Below are 25,005 nucleotides of genomic sequence, written 5' to 3'. Positions count from 1 at the left end.
ATGAGCCTCGCAATTTGCGACGCCATTGGGAATCGCAAACAGTGTTAAACGCACTGTTGTACATGCCAAATAGCGCCTCGTAAATTTTGAGTCTCAAATAAGTTGCAATTTGCGAGGTGCTATTTTGCAGGTCCTACATCTGGCCCCATCAGAATTTCATCGCAGGAGTCTTTATTTTGTTTGATTGAAAATAAATTCATTTTACTGAGTATCTCCATCTAAATCAGAGGTGTAAAATGATGGTCCGCAAGGCCGGATCCGTGCCAGATAAATCCATTGTGTGTATTCCATGTGCGTGTATTCCATGTGCAGAGGCTGAAAATGGATCTCTGGGACGACCTTTGTCGAACCATCATTGGACACCCCTGATCTGAAGCTGAAAGCGTCATGAAGGCCATGAGGCTGTGGGCATCAAAGCTGCCAACTGTTTATGAATCAGGAGTTGAACCCAAGCATACGGGTATGAAACACCAAGGACTGCATTACAAAAAGTGCCTTAGGGCACAAATTGGAGGTTTGTGCCCACTTGTTGCACTTCCATGACACTTTGATATTATAGAAAGAGCTGCAGATGCAACCCCTTCTAAAATCCAGATCACGCTGGTACAGATACGAGCTGGCATAATCAACAATGTGCATTCCCTCATTTGCAATGTGTACATCTCAGTTTTCTGTAATAAGCATTAGGAGACTGAAATTTTAAAAAGTATGCAAAAATTACCTTTGGCAATGCTTTTTTCTATTTGCTCACATTCCGCATCCCCTTTCTTTCCGCTTTTTTAAACACATTTATTTTTAACATGAACCATTAGGTCATGGCTGCAATTTCATATATGGAAGCAGGATACAATACAGTTAGAATTGCAGCTTCATCAGCAATATTTTGGTGCATACAATATACATTATCCATTCCCTTACTGCACTCCGGCGCATCCTTCTTCCATATTTCTAACGAGGGATCTTGTGGCTGTATCCAGTGGGTCATCGGCTTTGCTAACATCGGTATTAATGCTACACATTTGCACCGAGTCTTTCTCTTCTTATGCTTTGGGTGTGGCCTTAGTATGCATCGTGTCAAGGGATGCCTCACCAATACTGCTGCAGACACCATGTGAGTCTAGTAATTGTCCACTATAAGGCATAGCCACAGCATATGTAATGAGTCCGAAGACACTTTCCTGTCCTAGGAGGCTACAGCTATCGTGATATTTATGGCGTAACGATAAACCCTCTGCAATATTTTAAATTAGGCCAAGCAGAACCATGCATTATTTGATATGACAATATTTTGGTTCATTCAGCATCTGTGAATGGCCCTTATCATTCGCGACAAGTTGTTCGATCTTACAGCAATGCTCTATAGATAGTCGATATGTTTCATCCTCCCTGGACGAGATTGGTCACATTAACCTTAGTCATAGATTCCGGAGGCTGTCCCAGGAATCCCTCCCAGGAATACCTTGCAGCAGCCAAGAGTTTAGCAAACATCAGACCCCGTCCCACACCCCGCAGGAGCCTATGTCTGACTTCGTCAAAGCTGATGAGCACTTCTCCATCAGATCAGCCTCCCACTTTGTGACACCCTCCCATTATCCAGCACAGCACTCCCTTCTCACCTTATATTCAGCCTCTGCCTAGAAGGGGACCCCGTCACCCCATTTCCCAGACTTGCAACATCAACCATATGAACAATGGGACTCCTGGGCCTGTCTGTTTTGGTATCCAAAATGCATTGTTGAATTCATATTTGGGAAAATGACCTGCAAACAGTGTTGTTTCCTGTTGGACTTGGCCCTTTTTGCAGGGTCATCCCTGAACTTTTTGCCTTCCTCCTATATTTCTTCGGACCTGTTGGCTGTTTTATGACTCTGGGCACTTTACCACTGCTGACCAGTGCTAAAGTGCATATGCTCTCCCTATTGTAAATTAATGTATGAATTTGTGATTCCATGATTGGTTGGTTTGGTTTACCTGTCAGACCCTAGTACAGTGCACCAGGAGTGCCCAGGGCTTGTAAATCCAAATGCTGATGGTGGGCTTGCAGCACTGGTTGTGCCACCCACAGAAGCAGCCTGTAAACATGTGTCTAAGGTCTGCCATTGCAGAGCCTGCGTGCAGTCTGGTACTGTCATGCTGACTGGGCAAGTGCCCCCACTTGCCAGTCCCTAAACCTTCCCTTTTCTTCATATCAGACACCTCTATGGTAGGCCCAAGGGCTGTGTGCATTGTAAGGATAAGGTAGGACATGCCCTGGTGTGTGTGGCATGTTCTAATAGTGAATTACAGCCATTTTCGTTTTTCACTATTGCAAGGCTACCTGTTCTCTTTAGGCCAGAATGGGCAGTTTGGTTATTACATTTTATAATCCTAACTGACTCAGTGAACATGGTAGAAATTCGAATTTAGTATTGTTGCAGGGATTCTGCTTATGCACCGAACTATGCACAGGAAACCAGGACCTCAGTGAATTGTGGTGTACCAAAAACTCACCTCAGAAACCAGAACCCCTTATCCGACCAGCATCAGTGTCCCATTCGTTATCCGAGTATTATCTCGGCGGTCCCAATCTATAGACAACCCAGAACAAGCAATTTTGGATATTCTCAGGAATGGTGGGAATCAGAAATACCTGTTCGTAATTATTCTCATATCAGTCCACAACAGAGTAAACAGAGACACGGTAAAGTTTAAAGAGTTTATTTTATAAACCTCGTTTCCTAAGATGCAGTACTTTGGCTAACATAAGCAGACAAATGATTAAGATCAAAACCATCAGCATAGTTACAATACCATAGAGAATGAAAGGAGTAATCATGCTAAAATGACAGTGGATATCAGCCACCTTCCTTTCACTAACAAACTAATATTATTATTATTAGACTAATAGAAGTTCTCTAAGCTTGAATGGGGAACCCCATACCGTAAAGATCAGCTCAGTGCGATCACATCACAGGATCAGCTAGACTCTGCTCCTGGGAAAGCTCTTCTTCCGAATGTAATGAAAAACATGCAACTGCAATATTAAAAGCACCCGACTTTCAGGTATTCGCAGCTGCGTGCGTGTTATGACTAAATAGTGGGCCGATCAACCTGAACCCAACAACATGCACCATCTAGCGACCCAGACTGTTTATTTACACAATGTACAGACCAAGGTCGCTGCTCACTGTTAGCGATGTGAACAACAGACAGTTCTCATGTGAAGCAAAGTCGAGCAAGTAGTTCTCACTTAATAACATGTGACTACAGTGTCGTGTGCAAAAGCAGCAAAAGCGGCAAGATGGCTTTCTAACATCTAACGCGGTTGTGCTAACTTAGCATTGTACGTATATAGATAGCAATCTTCACTACACCCCCCCTTGATCGGACCACTAACCACTAGGGGCGCACTTGCATAAACGCAGAGTTCAAGACTGATAGAACGGAACCAAGGGCATGAACTGTAAGTCCATATAAGGTAAGTGAAAAAGTTCGAAGAGAAAAAAAAATAAAAAGGATTGAAAAAAAACCATTTAAAGGACTAAAAAAAAACAGCATTGAAGGACGTTTGACGAAATGAAGGTGCAAAAACGTCAGTCCATCAATGTATAAGTACAATAAGTTGCAACAGCTTCCAAGAGGAAATCATTGGAACGTTTCGCAAAATTATCTGCCATCCAGTTCAGCAAGGGGAAGGAACACACATGTTCCTCGACAATCAGAGCCTCCAGCACCATTCGAGGACAACTGGCGTGCTCCTCAAGATAACTTCTCGCTAAGAATTCAGTTGCAGCCGTTCCGATGTCCCAATTCCCAAGGACTCCATGTGCTGCTCCACAGGCCATAATCCTGACTCCAGAACAGTCCAACTCATGAGCCACTAAGGGGCTCATTAGCCGATCATAATCCGGGGCAGGAGACACCGAGTTCGACAGGCACAAATCCAGAGCCCATTGGAATGAACAATCTAGGCAATGAAAGACAGGCTGCACACAAGTAAAGTAGGGAAACCGGAAGGACAATCCATAGGCTATGCTTAAGGTCGCCAGTGGTAAAGTGCCATAGTATTCAAGCATACGGTTACGAAGATGGAACAGCCGGGACCTGCTGTCGTGTGACACAACTTGTGCAGCCATAGCATAGTACGCAGATCAACAAAAGCACCCCAGCTATGAGGGCGAGAAGCAAAGGGAGACCTCCGAAGACGCTGGAAAAAATAGAATGAAAAAATGCCGGGATCACACCAAAAATTGTTTGAAAGGAGGTCACGAGGCCGGAGCCCACAATTTAAAAAAAATGAGCCAGGCCACTTGTTGACGAGGCATTAAAGATAGTCTGAATCAGGGCCCCAAAATGAAGTGGGAGATCAGTATTCAAAAGCGCTTGCACCTCTGTGCGCGTGTTTGCTACGTGTAGGACAAATGTTTCTCGGGATGAAGTCAACGCGACTTCTTTTTGAGACAATAGAGCCCTTATTCTGCTCATCTTATTGAACTCTGCTTTCAAGGTTGGAATGGAAGGCCAGATGGAGACATCGAGCCATCCATGCGCGGGTGGGAAAAGGACGTTATTACAGCAAACTACCCTCTGTGATACAGTCACTTTGTAGGGAATTCCCACCAACATCCCACAGCAAGCTTCATTATTTAACAGCAAATAACTACCATTAGCAAGCAGCGTAAAAGACGGTGTTATAACTGGCACAGGGATCCCTTTCAAGACGCAAGCTAAATTAGGAGCGTGCACATTACATGCACCATGCAATTGAATGTGCCTACACACTACAGAGCGATCCGGAGTGGAAGTGCACTCTTCACCTTTTAAGTAAACCTCTTTTCCGTCCCTCACGCATCTATACGTGAAAGGAAGTGAGCAAACTTTGTGCAGGAAGGCAGAACCAAGTTCTTCATAACTGCCTAGTGCATAATGTTTCATACACAAACTGAACTTAAACAGGGGGAATGGTAACGTGATCAACCCGTGGATAAGCCACACAGCCGAGTTTAATTCGGCAACAGAGAAAGGTAAAGGTTCTAACTTTTCAATGTGCAGCAACGAATATGTCGCATCCTTCATGGACATGAACTGTTGTTTCGCAGTTAAATTAAAAGGGAGGAACAAAGATGAAATATTCATGTAATCCCAAGGGACTTTCCCAGCCTTTAACGTTTGTAATGTCCATGCAAACTGCATAATGGGACGCAATTGATTCTGACCATGATACAATACAGACAAGTCATCCTGCACAATGTCCACCACAGATGAAACAATATTATCTAAGGTATAAATTCTGGAAGACAGGGTGTTAATGCTATTATCAATTACAGCCAACACGTTTCCATGTTGGCTTGGTCAATAGCTCGTAATCTGGATGCAGCTTCAAACTGTGACAGCTTCCAAACTTCGTTGTAAATAGCATATACCCATCTTTTGGACCTGCCAACCGCAGGACGCTTAACAAAATCATTCAAATCTATTTTGTCGTTCAATTTGGATGAATGAAGTTTAACAGATGCTAAGGTGGAATGTTGCAGCCAAGATTGGCATAACTTCCCTACTGAGTAGGTAGTTACAGTGTGAGAGGACTCAAATCGGGGGTCAACATGAACCTGTGTATGCCCCGGTACCAAATCCAGAAACCGATGTTGACAGGAATCTGAACTCGTTTGCCACACCAACCACCCTTCCGGATTCAATTCAGAAATATTGAAGGATGTATTGGAAATGTATGACTGCAACGTAGCAAGGGGCAGATCCGTATGATTACCCCAATTGGGATAAGCACCCAGACCTGGAATGGAGGGAGAATTAAATTTTTTAGAAGTAGCCAATCCAAAACAAGTGGTCTGAAAAATTGACGAATTTAAAAATAACATGTGGTTCGGGATGAGGCAGGCACGATGCAAAGCTTCTGTTCCCTGTACCTGCCACGGTTTAGAACCCCAAACCGATTTAAGATCGATAGTAGCTTTCCACAGATCATATCCTCCAATTGCCAACTTGTCCATAAAGGACTTGGAATACAACAATTTGGTGTGTGTCAGTCTAACTTTAGAAGCAGACTCAGCCGCAACCTTAAAATAAAAGGAGGCCGGATTAGACACACTGAAATCCGAAAAATATGTGAATTTGTCCACTAAAGTGGAGGAGCTGCCCAGCCTAGGGGCGGGACAGTGTTCCCATTGTGTATAATTTACAAAATTTCTAAACGTATTTGCTTTGTGTAGAAAATGAGTGCCATAATGTTGATAGCAGAATTGCTCATCATAATTAACAGTGTCTAAATACAAATCTTCAGCATCAAATGCAGCATAATATTTCAAATCAGAAAAAAGTGCTTCTATTGCTTGTACATCCCAATCATCTGAGCGTATGTTTTGTTTGACTACATCACCCATAGATACACGAAATACATTTGGCACATTAATTACTTCAGTGGGGCTATGAATCTGAAATTTCACAGCATCCCAAGCCATCCCATCACGTACAGGCCAGGCACTAATGTTCACAAAAGTCTGGTCCCTTTTCATGATATGTGATGAGGAGTGGGGGGGCAAAGTTCCATCAATTTGTCGAATTGTAGATCTTTCTCTCAGGTAGTGTCCATTGATGAGTTTAAAAAACACTACCACAAAGCCAACGGACATAAACAAAAAAATACATATGAGCACCAGCCAAATGTAAGTCCAGGGGGGAATTAAAAAATGTCTTTTGAACCAAGCCACAAAAATCAAAACTTTGGACAGGGCAATGGAAGTCATTGAGTTAGTGTCAAAGGAGAAGCGTGACTGGGCAACTACGGTGGATTGTAAAACAGGCAATGGAACATCCGCAGGATAAGCATACTCATTATCTTCAGGTAGACCACCAGCCGTCGGTGGCAACAAAGGACCAGTGACTGTATGCATCTTGACAGCAACATCAGGCAAGGTGTTAGAAGCTGGGGCCACAACAGAATTTCTCATCATCGAAGGGCAAGAAACCGCTGGTGTCATACTAAGAAGAATCGGCCACTCGCTGTAGCTTGACATTGTCAATAGAGATGTACCTGTTATCCTTTCGACCAGGAAGTGGAGGTAAAATGACTGTACGTGTACCCTGTACTCCAAGCACCGGAACTGGTACACGATAAGAGGGGCCGAACTCCTTTTTGTTCTCCACCTTCTCACGGACCAGATCACCAACTCAAGGTAGTCAGCCAACTACCGGAATCTGAAGCTCAGCATCAGATGTAGAGGGTACGTGTTCCTTCGCTAGACTGTCTCTGGCTTCTTGAAGATTCTGCAATACAGCACAGTGATCATCTACGTCAAAGGGTGCGGCCGACGCCGCCTTGTCTAGACCATCAAGGTCCGGGACAAACATTCGTATACCAAAGAGCATCATATATGGGGTCCGCCCACCCAGAGACCTTCTAGGGAGATTATTAAGTGCACGTTGCACGTCATACAAGTGGGCTAGCCAGTTCCGGCCAGTACCTAAAGCCCTGGCTGTCAAAGATTGCTTTAAGTCACGGTTCATTCGCTCCACTACACTATTACCCTCAGGCCGGTATGGAGATGAAAATTTGACTTGGACCCCCAAACTTTTCATGGCTTCCTTGTACGCCTTAGAGGCGAACGCAGGGCCCTGATCGGAATTAAAGGTACCACATGCAAAACTTCCAACAAAGACACGCAAATCCTTGATGACAGTACGGGCATCAGCACTACTTTGTGGCCATACCCACAGAAAACGTGTGCACGAATCCACTGCAACCAAGATGTATTTGTACGCAGTATCAGAGGTAAATGGACTGCAATGATCTAAATAAACACAACCTAGTGGTTTATTAGCTATGTACAACTGAGTCTGTGGTGGGCGCGCCGCAGATGAAGGTTTGATCTGTTGGCAAATGTCACAGTTAAGAACATAAGCACGGGCTTGTTTATATAAACCGCACCACCAGTAAAGTTGTTGTAACACAGATACAGTAGCTGCGACGCCAGCATGCGCGGACGCCATGTCCTCGTGAGCTGCTAATATCAAAGATGGTCTGCAGTCCGCGTTGGGAATCAATCTGTCACCAACGTCGTTAATCCTCACTAACGGGACGTTATCAGGACTTAAGCGATATTGGTAACGAGAAGGGAAACCTCTTGGATACTTTGTTCCCTTCTCTGTAGCAGCAATAGCTGCCAAGATGTCATCCTCGATCTTACTTTTGGATCTTGTAACTGCTGCTACTAAGTATGTCGTCACTGCTGTTTTAGCTGCCTCGTCAGCCAGGCTGTTGCCGACAGCATGGGCACTAACTCGTTGGTGACCAAGAATGTGAATAACATTCACGAGAGGCAGATTTTCTTTAAGTTCTGCCACTCGAACCCAAAGCGTTTTATGATTTATCGTGCTACCTTTGGAATCATGGTAGTCATTCTGAGACCAAAAATGGAGATTGTCGTTGTAAGATTGAACACAATAAAAGCAGTCACTCACTATAAGAGTAGTGACCCGTGGATCAGCAAACTCCAGTGCAAGCACCAGAGCGCGAAGCTCCGCCAACTGTGCGGTACAATCGCCCAACGACTGTGTATGCACTACATCGGATTGGAATTCACCATTCACGAAAGTACCAACGACAATTGCGCAGGCCGCTGAATAGGCATGCTTCGATCCAATAGCCAGTTGCGCCGAACCGTCAGTGTAAATGACACAATGGTAATCCTCGAGCGGGCGTAAAGACAGAGGAGCTGGATGAACGAATTCATACTGCAAAAACTCCTGAGTCTGAAGTGCCGCGTCAAAGATATATGTGACGTCTGGCGATGTCAAGGAAGTGGCCCATTATATCCACCGGGGATGCAAAGCTTTCGAATTTGGTACACTGGCTTTTGTCACCGCCTCAAGGGCAGGATATGGTGTTACCACCAACATGCGTTTACCTTGCGATAGCGCTCGTTCTTTCAGAATCGCCATCTGTACTGCTGTCAGAACTTTCTCGGCAGCGGAAAATCGCAGTTCAGCTGAAGTGTACAAGTGTGATTTGTATGCAATGGGGACGGTGTCGCCCTCATTGAACATCAAGTATGTGAAACCCACTGCGCCTGGCACAATTCTTATGACCAGGTTAGTGTGGTTATCACGCGTCAGTAAGTATTTTGAGGCAAGAAGGTCAGCTTGCAATGATTGCAATATAGCTGAATGCTCTGGCAGCCAACATGATTTGGAAAAAGTAGGTTGTACCAAGGTATAAAGCGGCTTGATACGCTGGGCATAATCAGGAATGTACGTTCGACCGAAATTCAGAAAGCCCAGCAGGGATTGTAATTTCTTCAGTGTCGTGGGAGCACGTAGGCATGCACATTTCTCTAGGAAGTGCGGGGCCAACCCTCGACCTTTATTGTTGAGTTCGTATCCCAAGAACAACACTGTATATTCCGCAATGTGAGACTTTGCAAAGTTGAATTTGTAACCAAAGTCTGCAAACAAAACAATATTGCGATCAACGCGACGGAGATGCGGTCCCAACTCGTCATCTGTGAGATATATATCATCCACATACGAGTACGCATCAGGGTCTATGCTCTCTAGCAGAGAGACCACGGCAGCGGCGAAGTCACCAGGGCTGTTCTCATAGCCCATTGGTAATCTTTTGAAATGTTTTTGTTTGCCACCCGAGGTGAATGCTGTCCACTCACTGCTAAGAGTGGACAGGTTATGACTGTAAAAGCCATTGGAAATGTCAAGTGTGGTTTTAAACAGTTTTCTCACGAGACTATCAACGAGAGCTGAACTGTGGGTATTCTGTACTGTGCATGTCCGGCAATGAGAGTTTAAATGCCAGTAATCCAAAACCAAGCGGTACGACCCGTCAGGCTTCGTCACAGTGAATAAAGGATTATTCATTGGTGACACACAAGTTTCAATCAAACCTTGATATTCCAATTGTTCAAGGATAGCAGCGACGGAGGTCTTGCTTCGTGACGCATGGGATATTGAGGTTGTGGCTGGGGTGTGGACCGGCAACGGAATTTCATGGCCGGGGTACAATTTATCCCAGCCTACCTGATTACGATACAGCGCAGGTGCTAGCACCAGAGCCCACTCCCCGGCTAACTTTTTAGCTTGATCCTTCGGCACTGTGTGCGCGAAGGAAGGGAGGATCACCTCCTCCCCTCTAGGAGCATCTAAAACGAAAGCCGTGGGCCAATCTGCCTCCGCCAATAGAATATCATATGAAGTGGTCAGATTATGCCAAAAAATCCCCTTAATCATACGTTGTATGTCACCTTCAATCAAAAGGCCTATATTATATAGTCTGTCAGGGGGAGCCACTCTAGTGTCAGCAGTTTCTACAGTTATGAACGTATCAGTTGCTGTCGCCACCAGATATGGACGCAGTGCTTGTCGCACTACTGTAACTTCCGCCGTGCTGTCGAGCAGCGTTAGTGCCCATGTCAGGTTCAGAAGCTGCGTCCGCACCATCTGTGGCATACCTCGCTGTTAGTGCAGCAACTTTCTTGTTCTGAAATGGGGGTCGTTGACCCGCAGACTCGTCCTGCTTGCCTTTGCCGTCAGTCTGGCGGGGTTGCTCACGACCTTGGGCACCCCTTCCTTTCCCACGGTCTCCGCCACCGGATTGTGAAGCCGATGTTTCCTGTGAAGAACGAGGAGAGCGTTGTTCAGAAACCTGAAATCTATCAGGTGACTTATTACGAGATTGATCGCGCTGATCATATGTGCGTTCGTTTGACGACTGTACGGGTGAGGCAGGACGAGACCCCTGTTTCTGTTGCTGCTTCCCCTGTTTCTTTGTTCTCCAACTTTGTTTAGGAAAATTGGGGCGTTCGTCTTTAGTAGACGAGCTCACCTTAGTTTGCTGTACTAGATCAGGAATGATTACAGTCGGTTTTACACCCAAAGCACTACGACCCACGGTCCTGTATGCCTTCGCAATTATTTTAGCGAATTCCTTGGGCTTGTCGGCGTCATCCACGGGGTCCATCATATTTGCAACTTGGAACTGCATGGCATCTCCTTTGAGGTTGCCCATTACCATGGAGCATACAACATCGAAGCTGTCGACAAGCCTCATTCCCAATTCAATAGCAGCTTCCGCACCGTGATTCTCTTGAACCTTCTTGATTACGGACGGTAGCACAGACATAGACGGAGTGCCATAGCACTTCGAATAGGTTGCGGCAAAGACCTTACCCCAGTTAGTGCAATCGGCCATATCGGGGACCAGGTCTTTCAGCAAACTAATGGTGAGGATCCTGTGTTTTTCCACAGGAGTGGTATGCGGAAAAACCGCCTCCAGTTGGACAAATTTCTGAGCAAGCCAATAAGCAAATTCATCCTTATTTTGGGGGCGCTTGCCGACTACCGAATTAACCATAACAGGACTAATAACCACTGCGTGGTGATCCGTTGGTTGTCCCACAACAGCAGGTGCCCCCACCTGCACATTGCGTGACACGTACTGCACTAAAGCCCTATGCTGTGTAATAAGGGCAGTGTGGAGCACACGTAACTCAGCCACCGCCACCACGAGATAGCGGGGATGAGGCGTAAATCCAGCTAGCACCGGCCATGTGGCCCCTGCGATGGACAACGGGCCCATTCTCGCCGGTGCAACCGCATGGGGAAGGGCGCCATTAAACCAAATGGTATGCTGCCAAGCAGAGATTGGAATTTCTTGTGTCCTATACGGGGTATAGACCGCAGGTAGCTGTATGGCAGAATAGGTGTGAAACGTATCATCGTCATCCACCGCTGGAAAAGTCACCCAAGAGTAAAACAACTCATACGGGTAAGCCGCATCAACGCTCACCACAAAGATAACATCCAGCCCATCATCCGGCACCCCATACTGCGTCAAATGATGGCGTAGGGGTGCACGGCTATGCGCGGCTATGTCAACCGCCATTAGGACACACTAAAGAGTATCAACGATATCAACAGTAGCACTGGGGTTCAGTAAAAATAACCTTTTTAATGATCAAGCTTGAAGGAACCTATTAGTCGAAACACAGGTAGGTTAAACCGTCACTCCCGTCAACCGGAAACCAGAGTGAGGGCGTTGTGGACTAATATAAGCACTACTAAGGCGTTTCAAATCAATAGACCAAACGTTAGGTGCGCCATGTTGCAGGGATTCTGCTTATGCACAGAACTATGTACAGGAAACCAGGACCTCAGTGAATTGTGGTGTACCAAAAACTCACCTCAGAACCCAGAACCCCTTATCCGACCAGCATCAGTGTACCATTCGTTATCCGAGTATTATCTCGGCGGTCCCAATGTATAGACAAGCCAGAACTAGCGACTTAGGATATTCTCAGGAATGGTGGGAATCAGAAATACCTGTTCGTAATTATTCTCATATCAGTCCACAACAGAGTAAACAGAGACACGGTAAAGTTTAAAGAGTTTATTTTATAAACCTCGTGTCCTAAGATGCAGTACTTTGGCTAACATAAGCAGACAAATGATTAAGATCAAAACCATCAGCATAGTTACAATACCATAGAAAATGAAAGGAGTAATCATGCTAAAATGACAGTGGATATCAGCCACCTTCCTTTCACTAACAAACTAATATTATTATTATTAGACTAATAGAAGGTCTCTAGGCTTGAATGGGGAAACCCATACCGTAAAGATCAGCTCAGTGCGATCACATCACAGGATCAGCTAGACTCTGCTCCTGGTAAAGCTCTTCTTCCGAATGTAATGAAAAACATGCAACTGCAATATTAAAAGCACCCGACTTTCAGGTATTCGCAGCTGCGTGCGTGTTATGACTAAATAGTGGGCCGATCAACCTGAACCCGACAACATGCACCGTCTAGCGACCCAGACTGTTTCTTTACACAATGTACAGACCAAGGTCACTGCTCACTGTTAGCGATGTGAACAACAGACAGTTCTCATGTGAAGCAAAGTCGAGCAAGCATTTCTCACTTAATAACATGTGACTACAGTGTCGTGTGCAAAGCAGCAAAAGCGGCAAGATAGCTTTCTAACATCTAACGCGGTTGTGTTAACTTAGCATTGTACGTATATAGATAGCAATCTTCACTACAGTATGCCTGAACTCAGGATGATAAAATACATCTTTTAGTAAAGTTGGTTTTAACATTCTGTGTTTGAAAATCCCACTTTTAGAAAGTCGGTCGATTGAAGGAGCTCCGTGAGGCTTTGGTTGATTGACATTACGGCTGAATGTTCAATCATCACGAGGACTCACATAAGGAGCCTTTGGGTGACCCCCATGTATAAGCTGGTACGAGAGATCAAGGCTCCATAAGGTCCCCTGTTGAAATTCTGAGAAGTGTCCTTGACGTGTGCCTAGCGACTATTGTTGCCCTGACGAAATCGCCACAAATACTCATGGCGATGAAACATGTTGGCACATGATAATGGTATGCATGATTAGCTACCTTTTTTAAGCTTTGGATTAGGTGCACTCCTAAGGAAGAATAAAGTTGGAACCTATAGAGGGTGCATTCTTTCCATTTTCTAATTTGCACTACTTAGTCGCACCACTTACCTGCAACAGTTTCTTTTGGGTTTAAAGTGTGGACACTCTACATTTATCTTTATTTTAGAGCGTGATGGCTACCAATGATGAGAAGAGTGGGCAAAGCTGATGAGTACCAGTCAGCAGGCTCAATTGGTGTTGCGCACGTGAGGTGCCATCGCGTCTCTTTTCACATTTTTTCACGTTTCCTGCACTAATCAAATGATTAGAGAAACATTCGGTGTACTTTACACAAGCTTTTACACCACGAGGTTCATTGGGGAGACTGCTTTAAGTAAAGTTTTTTCAAATTGTAAATTGAAATTAAAGGTGGCGAACCTGTTGGTGACTACCCCAAGATTTGACAATATGGGGAGCACAGAATAACCTAACTGATAGGGTTCTGAACCACTTTGTGTTTGACCAGGATTCCTTCTAAAGACCTAGGTTTGTAGAGAAATTTATAAATATTGGGACCCTGATCCCAAGAAATTAGATCACTTTGATAAAACAAGAAGAACCTCTGCTGAGGAAGGAACCAGAAGAAGCTGAGGAGGAAACTATCCCTGAAACTGGGGGATTGGCCTGCAGTGGTTGCCTTACTGCCAAAGAGAGGAGAAAGGAACTTTGTATGTACTTTTGCTCAACTTGTGAAGGATCTCCAAGGGCTTGGAAAATAGCTTGCCTCCTGCTGAAGTCTCAGGAACACCAGACTTCACCCCCCAGCTCCCCAGAGTTCTTTGGAAGTGCCTGCTGCTGTTGTTGGGCCTTCTGAGGGACTGCGTGTCGCAAGGAGCTGGAAACGCGACTCAAGAAGGAGAAGCGTGCCGCCGTCGGAGCTGTTGTCGTCGCATCTCGTAAAGTGTGTCGCCGCTGCAGCATCGCATCGAGCGGAAGCGTCTCGCATCATCCAGGAAGTGTCTCGCAACGCCGAAGAAGCGTGTCGGCATCGCAGCCATTGTAGCTGACGCATTGCACTGCATCAAGAGAAGAGACTCGCATCGAGGAAGAAGCGTGCCGCCATCGCAGCCATCGTAGTTGTCGCATTGCATCGCATCAAGAAAAGCGCCTCGCATCCATGGAGAAGCGTGCCGCCGTCGGAGCTGCTGTCGTCTCATCGCGTATAGGGGTGTCACCGCTGCAACATCGCATCGAGCGGCAGCGTCTCGCAAACGTTGGAGAAGAGTGTCGCTGCCAAGGCCGCTGTCGTCGCATCGTGTAAAGTGTGTCGCCGCTGCAGCTGAAGCATCGAGTCGAGTCTTCTCGCAACATCGGAGAATCGTGCCGCATCTGGAAGATCTTCACATCTTTATTTCTTTGCACCAAAGTCTTCATCGCATCAACATCGTTGCAACACTTTCGTTGCCCTACGTGTCACATCTAAAAGGTACATTGACTTAAAGTGTTGCATTTAAGAACTTAAGAGAACTAAGCAAAATTCTACCATCTAAAGTAACAGTATTGTGTGTTTTTGTCATTTAATGGTCTTGTGATAAATCTATATAAAGAATACTTAATTTTAATATAAAACCTGTGTGGTGTCCATTTGTAGTGTTGTCACTTGGTTACTGTATGTGTTCACAAATGCTTTACACACTGCTCTGAGATAAGCCTGTCTGCTCGTGCCAAGCTACCAAGGGGGTGAGCAGGGGTTATTTTAGGAGTGTACCCCCTTACCCTGACTAGAGGCGAGGGTCCCTATTTGTCACAAGTGCATACCTGTGCCAACTAGAGACCCCCAAGTCTAACATTTCCCAGCTGGGTGCATCTTCTAGCCACAATGGCAAATGCTGCAGCTGGCCTGGGCCTTCCAAGTAATAGCGTTCAAAATCTGGGAGGGCCCAGCCCCCTTAATTCATATGTAACTTAAAAGATGCCACTTTCATTTTAGGACAGGCTACTCCCCACAGCAGACCAGTGAGTGTACTGCTGATTTTGTGGAATATCATTTAGGGCAGTAGGCACATTGACCCCTGAACTGCACACAGACACGTGGGCAGAAGGACCATTTTAGTGAGGGCTACCTTGACCATGACAATGGCAGCCGCTGCCAAAAAGGGAGGGAGTGATCCATGCCCTGCACTATCTTGCCTGTATTAAAATCACCTCAATCGTGTGTGCCATATATATCCCCAGGTATGTTAAGGACTTAGGTTGCCATTACATTCCCAAATCGAGGAGATGGTCCTCTGGTCTGCACGCAGCGAAACCCATAGGGAACAGTTGTGGTTTATTCCAGTTTGTTTTTCACCCAGATAACTTTTTTAACTCACCTAAGAGTTGTAGCATTGTGAGACCTCACACTCTGAATCCACGCAAAGTGACATCACAGGGTCCTGTTCCCTCTCGTGATACCCTTTTCTGCCATCTCGATTCGTAATGCGCAGGCCAGAGGCTCCACAGCCAGTGCAAACAACATGAGTGACAGTGGGCACCCCTCTCTTGCCTCGCCCCAGTTTAGAGACCACGTTGATTTTGCCCATCCAGGACATCAGACACCTATTTTGGTCAGTCCTTCTCATCGCTTTACCTGCATATCGTTACCCCCTTCTGCCCTTTTCTCCCACGGCCTCCCAGGTGTGGATTCACCCAAGACATTGGGCCAGATGTATTAACATTGTATTTTGTGAGTCCCTAATAGCAAATTTTACTGATTCGCTATTAGGGACTCACAAAATGCAATGTATGTAGGATTCGCAAATAAAATTGCGAATCCTATGCATTCCTTATTTGCGACTCGCAAATTGCGAGTCGGAAATAAGTAATGGCATCCCATTCATTTCTATGGGCCTAGGAATGAATGGGAATTGCATGAGCAATTTGCGAGTGCCTAATAAGTACTCGTAAATTGCGCATGCAACTTTTAAGGGTGCAAGGGTGCCAAAAGAACATCCAGTTGCAGCCCTGAAATATGCATGTGTGCACATGTGGCGCACATACATGCCCAAATGGCATGTATGTGCACCACATGGCACTTTGAAAAATGCAAAGATTTGCATTTTTCCAAGGTTTTGCAATTTACCACCAACTTGAAGTTGGTGGTACATTGTGATTGCTTAAAGCAGGGTTGCAATTTGAAAAGCGCTTCCTGCATTCCATTTAGAGAATCGCAAATTGCAATTCTCTTAATGCATTCGCAAAATAGGTAATCGCAAAAATTGCGATTCCCTATTTTGCGTATGCCTTTTGGGAAGACATTTTGGGAAGACACATCCCAAAAGGCTTCGTCCCGTTCGCAAACGGGCCCATTCTGCGAATCAATCTTATACAGGCTTACTGTCACTCATGGTGCCTAGTGTTAGGAAACCCCAGTGCAAGTTAAGCCCAGTCTGTTGTCAATACTCCCATAGTTTTTAGACACTTTTGATAAACCCGTTCACATGTACTCAACCAATTCTCTGGCATCTTAAATGGTCTGATCAGCTCTTCATAAATCACAAACAAATAAAATACATTAACAAAAAATAACAAGCACCTCTTAAAGAAACGAATCACTATCCTATATCAAGGGTTTCTGCTGATGCTGACATAGTAGGTCTGTAACGAGCTAGCGCCAAGACATCTTGGGGTAATCGCGGCCTTTTACAAGATAAATTAACTTAATATAATATCTCCACGCAGCACAATGTGCTCTGCGTAGTATTCTGGATCGCAAAGGATCGGCTGATGTCCGAAGGGGGGGTGGACATTTGGACGGCATAAATATTTTAAAGATGGGAGTAGGCAGTTGCCCAGGGCCCCCATATTTCAAGTGGTCCCCTGGTAAAATGATCAGCAAAGTGGGAAACAAAAGTCACCCTCCTTAGAAGCTGCAGAGAAAGGGGGTTTCCTCTGTCCTACTGCCATTCTGTCACATAAATTGAAACAATTTCCATGTCTTTCAGTGGAAATTGGAAGATCATATGAACTATGCCAGAGCAGAGAATGACAGGTTTGAGTCTTGCGGGCATAGGTGTTCCAAACAAGCCAAACACAGTGACCAAACTAAGTAACCGAGCAAGAGAATGCAGGAGAAATAATGTAAGTTAGACAGTATAAGTCTAAAGTGGGAGGAGCAAATGAAGAGAAAGTGTGAGAGAAAGAAAAAGAGGAAGTGGAAGAGATGAAAAGAAAGAAGAAGAGAAAACAAAAGAAAACGTAAACAAAGAGGAAAAATCTGCAAAGAGATAAAAACAAAAAATAATTAAGGAAAGATGGGTGTGAGAAAGATGGAAGAAAGAAAGGCAGACCTAAGGAAAGAAGCTAAGAGATAAGTAAAGGGAAAAAATGGAAATATGGAAGGAATCCTATAAAGAAAATGGAAACAAAGAACAAAATAAAGAAATAGAGAATGAAATGTATAAATAAAAATTGCAGCAAAGATTGGTAGAAAGTTAGAATGGTCAACAAATAAAGAAGGAGAAAAGCAAGGGGATGAGTAGGAAATAGAATGTGACAGAAAGAAGCAAGGAAGAAGCAAAGAATTAAGCCCTACTAGGGGCTGTTGTGAACACTTCTCTGCCATTTCGCTCTATCACTCAGTAGCATTAAGGATATGGTTCAAGAAGGGGTGGCGGATTTTATTTATATGGCTTCTACCTGGTCAGGCCTTTCAACGTAATAACAGTGTGCATAAAAAACAGGCCCTTCTTTTAATATAGCCATCTGTTTCACAACACCAGGATGATGACTGGGATGGTGGCCCTGCATGTACACTTCTAGTGTGATTTGCATACCTAGGTACCCAGTCCAACAGCAAGTGAATTTTAGCAGAAGGCTTGCAGCAGAACTCCAGTGGTTCAGGGTTGCCTGTGGTGCCTCATATAGTCCTTAGTGTCTGCGTTGCACGTGGTGTCTCGTACAGTGTATCCGTGTCTGTGCGTGGTGCTTCGTGCAGTATCTGCAGTGTTTAGGGTCTGTGCGTGGTGCCTCATGCTGTGTGTCTGTGTGTGTGCGTGGAGCCTCGTGCAAAGTTTTGTGTCTGCACGTGGTGCCTCGTGCTGTGTTTCAGTGTCTGCGTGTGGTGCCTCTTGCAGTGTTTCAGTGTTTGCACATGGTGCCTTCTGCAATGGTACACCACCACATGGTAGATTATGGTCTGTCAGTTCTGATGCAAAGAGAACATGCCATTAAACTTCCTGTCAGGGTGAATTGCTGCTGAAAATAGATGGTTTAAAGTTTCAATAAGAGCAGGAGACATTCCTCTGTCAATCCACTGACTATACATATAGGTAGTCATAGTTAGGACCTAGTTTCATAGGGAAAGTATTTTTTGACTTGCCTATAACTTTGGCTTTGTTTGACCAACCTTCATGAAATTCTCCCAAAAAAAGTGTCCAGGTAGGTTCTGTGTATCATGGAAAGTTTGGGTGTGATCCATGCAGTGGGAACCGAGAAATTGGGACACAAAATAAGAGTGCATTTGTAATGTTAATTTCCATAGAAACCTTTAGCCACAGCTACAGCCCAAACTGCTGAACAGAATTACACCAAATTTGGCAAGGAGGTAGATGTTGGTTCAAGGAAGTGCCTTTTGCTTATTTGGTGTAAATCCGTTCAGTATTTGTTAAGAAATTTAAGTTGAAAATTACAGTGAAATCTCTGGTTGCAAAGCCTTCGCGAAAAAAGACAAGTTTGTGCAGGGAAATGCACTGCTCTGATTGGCTGCCAACACTTCTACCAGGAAGTGCTGGCAGCCATCTTGGGACTGGGCTTCACCGAATCCCCTAACAAATAAGTGAAAATAAAGAAAAGGGGGCAGGGTAGGAATACTCTGATACCAAGTCATGGTCTTGGGGCCCTCCTTGGACCAAGCCATGGCATAAAAGCATTTTAAAAAAAAAGCAATTGCTGCAAAATCGCAATATTTGCGTGTTTGCTTTTAAATAAACCCCGTTTGGGCCAGTCCCCGGGACATGTAATAAATATAGGAGGGGGCACACGGGCCCCCGTGCTATGGCTTATCAAAGCTCCGGGGACCGCTACCTCACACTTTTCATTATTTGCGTATCCCCGGGGACCGCCACTTCCCAGGGGCTAATTTCAATTATGTTGGGGGGCCTTGAGGCCCCCACTGTCCCAGGGACCACCACCTCCCCAGGGCTATTTAAAACAATATGGAGGGCCTCGCAGGAGGTGGGGAGCCGGCCGGGACCGCGGGGGCCTTCAGGTTCCCCTGCGGTCCCCAACGAAGAGGCCTGGTCCTGGGTGCTTTGTTCCCCAGGGCTAAAATCAGCCTCGGTAGGAGATCGCGTAGTTCCCTTCCTTTTTAAAAAAATTGAAAAGTTTTAAAAAGGGGGCAAGCTGCGGGAGATGCGGTCCCTGGGGCCAAGAATGGCCGGGAGGGGAGCCACTTGGCCCCCTCCCTTTGACTATTAAAAATAAAAAATAAAGACCAGGCCCCAGGGGATCAGGTCCCTGGGGCTGAAATCAGCCCAAGATGGGGGCCGCGCGGCCCTCCTCCCATTTTATTTTATTATAAAATTCAAAATGGGTCAGGCCCTGGAGGATGGGGTCCCAAAATGTCCAGAGAAGGGGGGCCACGTGCCCCACTTCATAAAAAATAAAAATAAATGTAAGAAAGCTGCACCGCCAACCTGCCTGAGGCCCCGCCCCGTTTCTCCACTACCCTGCAAACGCACCTCCTGGCACGCACCTGGTTGGGGGATGAAGTCCCCTTGGCTGCTGAGGGTCCTTAGGGGCCAAGAAGACCTACTGTTACCTCCAGTAAGCCCCACCCAGTAAAATTGCTGAGAGGTGGTCGGAGGCCACGCACCCTTTCTCCACCACCCTGCAAATGTGCCTCTTGGAGCACTGCTTGTGGAAGGGTGAGGTCAGTGAGTGAATGGATGTGTCAGTGGTATATGGGTGAGTAACTGCATATGTGAAAGGCAGTATTAGTGAGTGTAGGTGAGTGTTGGGAATATATGAGTGACTGTATGTGTGACTGAGTGTGGCCGTATGGGTGAGTGAGTATGTGTTAGTATCTGTATGAATAAGTGAGTGGGTGTGTGTATAACTGTATAGGTGAGTAAGTGGCTGTGTAATTGATTCTATGGGTGAGTGATTAGGTGTGTGAGTATCTCTATGGGTGACTTACAGTGAATATATGGCTGTATGGGTGTATTAGTGGATATATTAGTGGCTGTATTGGTCAGTGAGTTGGTTATGAGTGGCTGTATAGGTGAGTATGTGCTTGTGTCAGTGACTGTATAGGTGAGTATGTGTTAGTATATGTATGAATAAGTGAGTAGGTGTGTGTATAACTGTATAGAAGAATAAGTGGCTGTGTGATTGACTTTATAGGTGAGTGAGTAGGTGTTATGAGTGACAGTGTGTGAGTGGCTGTATGTGTGTATGAGTGAATATACCAGTGGTTGTATTAGTGAGTGAGTTGGTGTATGTGTGGCTGTATGGGTGACTGAGTAGATGTGTGTGTAGTCCTATGAATCAGTGAGTGGGTGTGTAAGTACAGGTACGGGTGTCAATGGTTTTGAGAATGCTAGTGTGGAATTTGGATTGAGTGTATGAAAGTTTATGTTGGGGTGTGAGTGGTGTATCAGAGATTCTGTGGATGATGTCATTAGTGATGTCATTTGAAATGTCATCAGTTATGTCATCAGTGATGTCACTGACCATGTCACGAGTGATGTAATATGTGAGGTCATAAGAAGTTCATTGCGGGGGCGCGAGTTATATTTAGCTTAGCTGGCACTGTGGTTCAGTCGAAGAGCCAGGTCTTGAGGTCCTTCCTGAATTGAGGTAGTGATGGTGATTGCCTGAGGTGGAGAGGCAGGGTGGAATGGAAGCTCACAGCTATTCATGTGACACTCATCCCAAGCATACAGGGCAGCCTTCTACAGTTGAGTCCACTTTGTGGCTTCCCTAACAAAAAGTGTCAAATTAGCCTCACAGCTCCCACAGGGCTCTAGAGAGCACTGGTTTAGGGGCTGGGACAGCAACCACAGGTCCAATGGCATAGTATGTTGTACATTTTGTAATATACCTTTTCCACACCCATCAACACTCATGACACCCCTTTCTTATGGATGGTTGGTAATAGAATCTAAGAACCTGCAAGGAGTACAGAGATGCTCAGTCTACTGATTTTTTTTCCAGTGATTTAACAAAAGCATGGGAAGGGGGCTACGGTTGGCTCAGTGGGGCATTCCCCATGCCAGCTTCGCAGGATAACCACTGACTATGTAAATCTCACTCATTTGTATTCATTGTATGTACATTTATGCTGCACGGATATCCTGAAAATCTGGCCTGGCTGCGGGCCAGTGTTAGACACCACTGATTTACCATTATTAAGACCTTTTCTAAGCACAACATGACAAATGACAAGGTTCGTACACTGGCTGAACACAAGTAGATGATTAAAACCACTCAAATGTGTGATCACAATGAAATGGACAACAGGGAAGGGTTCGGGAAGGTTATTTCTCATTCCTGGTGGCACCAGAATACCTGACTGCTATGCTTCACATTCGAGTCAATGAGCAGTCTTCTTGCAATTTGTGCGATCTAGTGTGTCCAATGCCCATGGCAGTGGTACACTGGTCAGCAAGTCTTATGCTGGATGATAACCCCAAGTGATTTATCTTGCTTACAGGTACAGGAAGAGTGGGCTCTCATTCTTCAGGGATGATCGGCTTGATCCAGTGCATTCCACCCTGGCTGCGCTTTGCCCAGTGCATGAGAAGATACCATGACAGTGGGAGTCGATTCCCGCATTTGGCCAATGCTGCAAAATACGCCACAGTTTTCATCATGGTCGCACTGGCCATCCTGTGCTCTGGTGACAAAGGTAAACCTGGGTGGACTGAAGGGATTGTATGCTGAAACTACTCCGACCTAGTCATACTGGCGCTTGACAGGTATCAATCAATCAATCAGTATTTCTATAGCGCAGCACTGTCACCCCGAAGGGTATCTAGGTACTGAGGGTGCCGTGTCTCTGTCGAAAAGCCAGGTCTTGAGTTTCCATCTGAAGTCCGCCAGGGAGGGGGCTGTTCGGAGGTGGAGGGGCAGCAATGTAGGAGAAGGAGTGGCCCCGCAGTGGCTGCAATGGCTGCATGGTGTGTGCGAGGGTAAGCGAGGCGGAGTGCAGGTGTATTGCGGGTAGGTGGAAACTTAGTTGATGGTTGATGTAGGATGGTCTTTAGTTGTCAGAGGTATTGCTTGCAGATGTCTACTGCCAGAAGAATGTTGTCCTATTTTTTTGTTTGTAGATCCATCTTTCCTTTAGACATGTTTAGGTGTGTATCTGAGAGATAAAGGACAGAAGCAGACGCATTGATAGTAAGGTAAGACTTATGTTTGTAGGCCTTGATAGAAAGCTGTAATGAATTTCTTCCAAGGCAGATGGTGTTAGTGCTGATGAGGTAATGAGTTCTTGAATGTTTGAGGGCCAAGGTGTCATCTGATTGGCTAGCTATTTGTACATGGGACTCTACCAAACAATGGAACCTTCAAGTAGAAGTGGGGACTTCTACAGAGGTGGGGTTTAACGATCTGCCTCCAATATGACTGCAAGAGCACACTCATATACGCAGGTGTGCCGGCTCACACAGACAACCACGCTGTCAAAAGTTCACTGTCACCATTCTCACTCCATTTCATCACCCCCTCCAATTTGTCTGGTGGGTGGTGGCAGTGATTCCTTTTCTAGAGATTCTTTTACTCCCATCTCAGGTCCTTCCTGGTGGCATCACGGGCAGGAGATGGTGCTTCAGGTGCAGGTGATAGGAGGAGGGAGCAGCAGCAATGACAGAACTGCAGACTCGAGTTCCCCAGCACGTGGTGCTGTAATACCCCAGGGTTTGGGCAAGAGGGGCCTGACTCGTAAGCCCTGAGAAGACCAAGCACTAGCACTACATTAGACCAAGTGTCGAGGAGAACTTGAGGCTCAGAGGGCAGATCGGGCATGAGGAAGACATAGATACAAGGATGCATGCACCCAAAATTACTGCTCTATGTACCTGCCAGATCCCGCCTCCTCCTCTCACTGGCTATCTGAAAGGGCAGCCAATGAGAAGAAGAGTTAGGGATCTGGAAGGTTGCCTAAGCTCACGTCAGGCATTCCAGGAGCCCTGGAAATAGTTCTCCCTTTGAGAGCTCTCTTGTCTTACCACTGCTTCTCAGATGCCTACTGTACATAAGAAATTCAGGCAGAATCGGAGCTGCCCCTTTGCATGCTCTGCTGCCTTTCTACTGCCAAGACTTGGAGGACCAGCCAGACAGCCTTCTGCTGCCACCAATGGCCAGATTCCCTGAAGATCTGAGTGTCCAGGAGCCCATCTTTGTCGAGCACAGGAATGAGCAGAGCAGAGAGGAGTCACAGAAGCTGAACACACAGTTCCTTCTGTAGACAGTAAGTGGTTGACTTGCAAGGGGTGACTGAGCACTGAAGGCTACTGATCCCCAGAGTGAGTTATTGGGCTCTGGCTTGGCAGGAAAGTGAGATTCCAAAGAGGGTTTCTTTCTCCGCCGAGCCATTGCTCATGCCCTGTGTTTCTCAGTTGAGAAGTGTAGGGAAATCACAATATTTTGTTGAACCGCAGAGGAACTTATACATGGGAGTGACCTGACACCTGTTTGCACAATTAGTTGCTGACTCACTATTTTTGCAATACCACTCAGAGTAGATGTGTGAAACATCTGAGAACTATACTGAAATCAGGAATAATTGGGGTGACCCCCCTCTGGGAGGGAGCTTGAAGAGGAGTTGTTGCCTCACTGGTATGAGTGTGAACCACTAGCATGGAGATAACAAAGGACAGGGTGAGTGTGGATTTGTACCCTGACCATGTGCTGCACACAGCATTCTGGAGAGCCATAGTTGCCCTCCTTACATTTTAACCTGCTGAGTAAGAGACCTTGTAAATAGACTTTCGGGAGCATGGCACCTGCCACATTGTGAGTGTAATTCTTTTTGAATTAATGCATGGCAGAGATCTGCAAGCAGATTGGAAGCCCCTGGATCTTACCTGAACCTGTCACACTGACCAGGAAGTGTCCTTGCTGATTTATAGGTCAGCGCCAGCTAGATCCACACGTAGTGTGGAGTGCCACCTGAAGGGGGTATGACATGCACTGGTTGGGAAACCAAAGCAACATGTTCCTGGATGAGCCAGTGTTATCTACAGTTCACCAACAGTGAATTGTAACTGATCATGGTTTGACCATGTAGTTAACCAAGCAAGTCCAGGTGCTCAGGAAGTAATTGGTCACTGGAGACACAGAATAAGAAGAAGGCCTTGCGCAGCAGAGCTGAGTAGAACTTATAGGGAATAATTGTCTATGAAAAATACTATCAGACTCCCAGGATGAGTTTCTCAGTGATATCCAGTGGAAACCACCCTTATCCCTAGGATTGTCTTCTATGGTGTGTACAAAGACTCCTTGTGTCACCTCGTGTGTACCCATGGAAGGGAACCTGAGGCACCATCCTTATCTGCAAGGATACAGAAGTGACAGAAGCCATCATCTCCTGCCTAGGACCTTTGTGTTACACTAAACTACAGAGAAAGATAAGA

At 45.7% G+C, this 25,005-nt stretch overlaps 1 protein-coding gene across 1 annotated transcript in view; it reads left to right on the top strand.

Moving 5' to 3' along the window:
• The window catches only part of LOC146868713 (solute carrier family 53 member 1-like), a 401,652-nt gene that overhangs the window by 288,975 nt on the left and 87,672 nt on the right, over positions 1-25,005 (top strand). The window contains exon 12 of the mRNA XM_085624148.1: positions 22,080-22,274. Coding sequence (XP_085480274.1) covers positions 22,080-22,274 — 195 coding nt within the window. The remainder of the gene's footprint in view (positions 1-22,079; positions 22,275-25,005) is intronic.

Source organism: Triturus cristatus, chromosome 1_2, assembly GCF_964204655.1.
Source record: "Triturus cristatus chromosome 1_2, aTriCri1.1, whole genome shotgun sequence".
Taxonomy (NCBI): domain Eukaryota; kingdom Metazoa; phylum Chordata; class Amphibia; order Caudata; family Salamandridae; genus Triturus; species Triturus cristatus.
The sequence above is the reverse complement of the archived record's forward strand: the minus strand, read 5'-3'. Positions and strand labels throughout refer to the sequence as shown.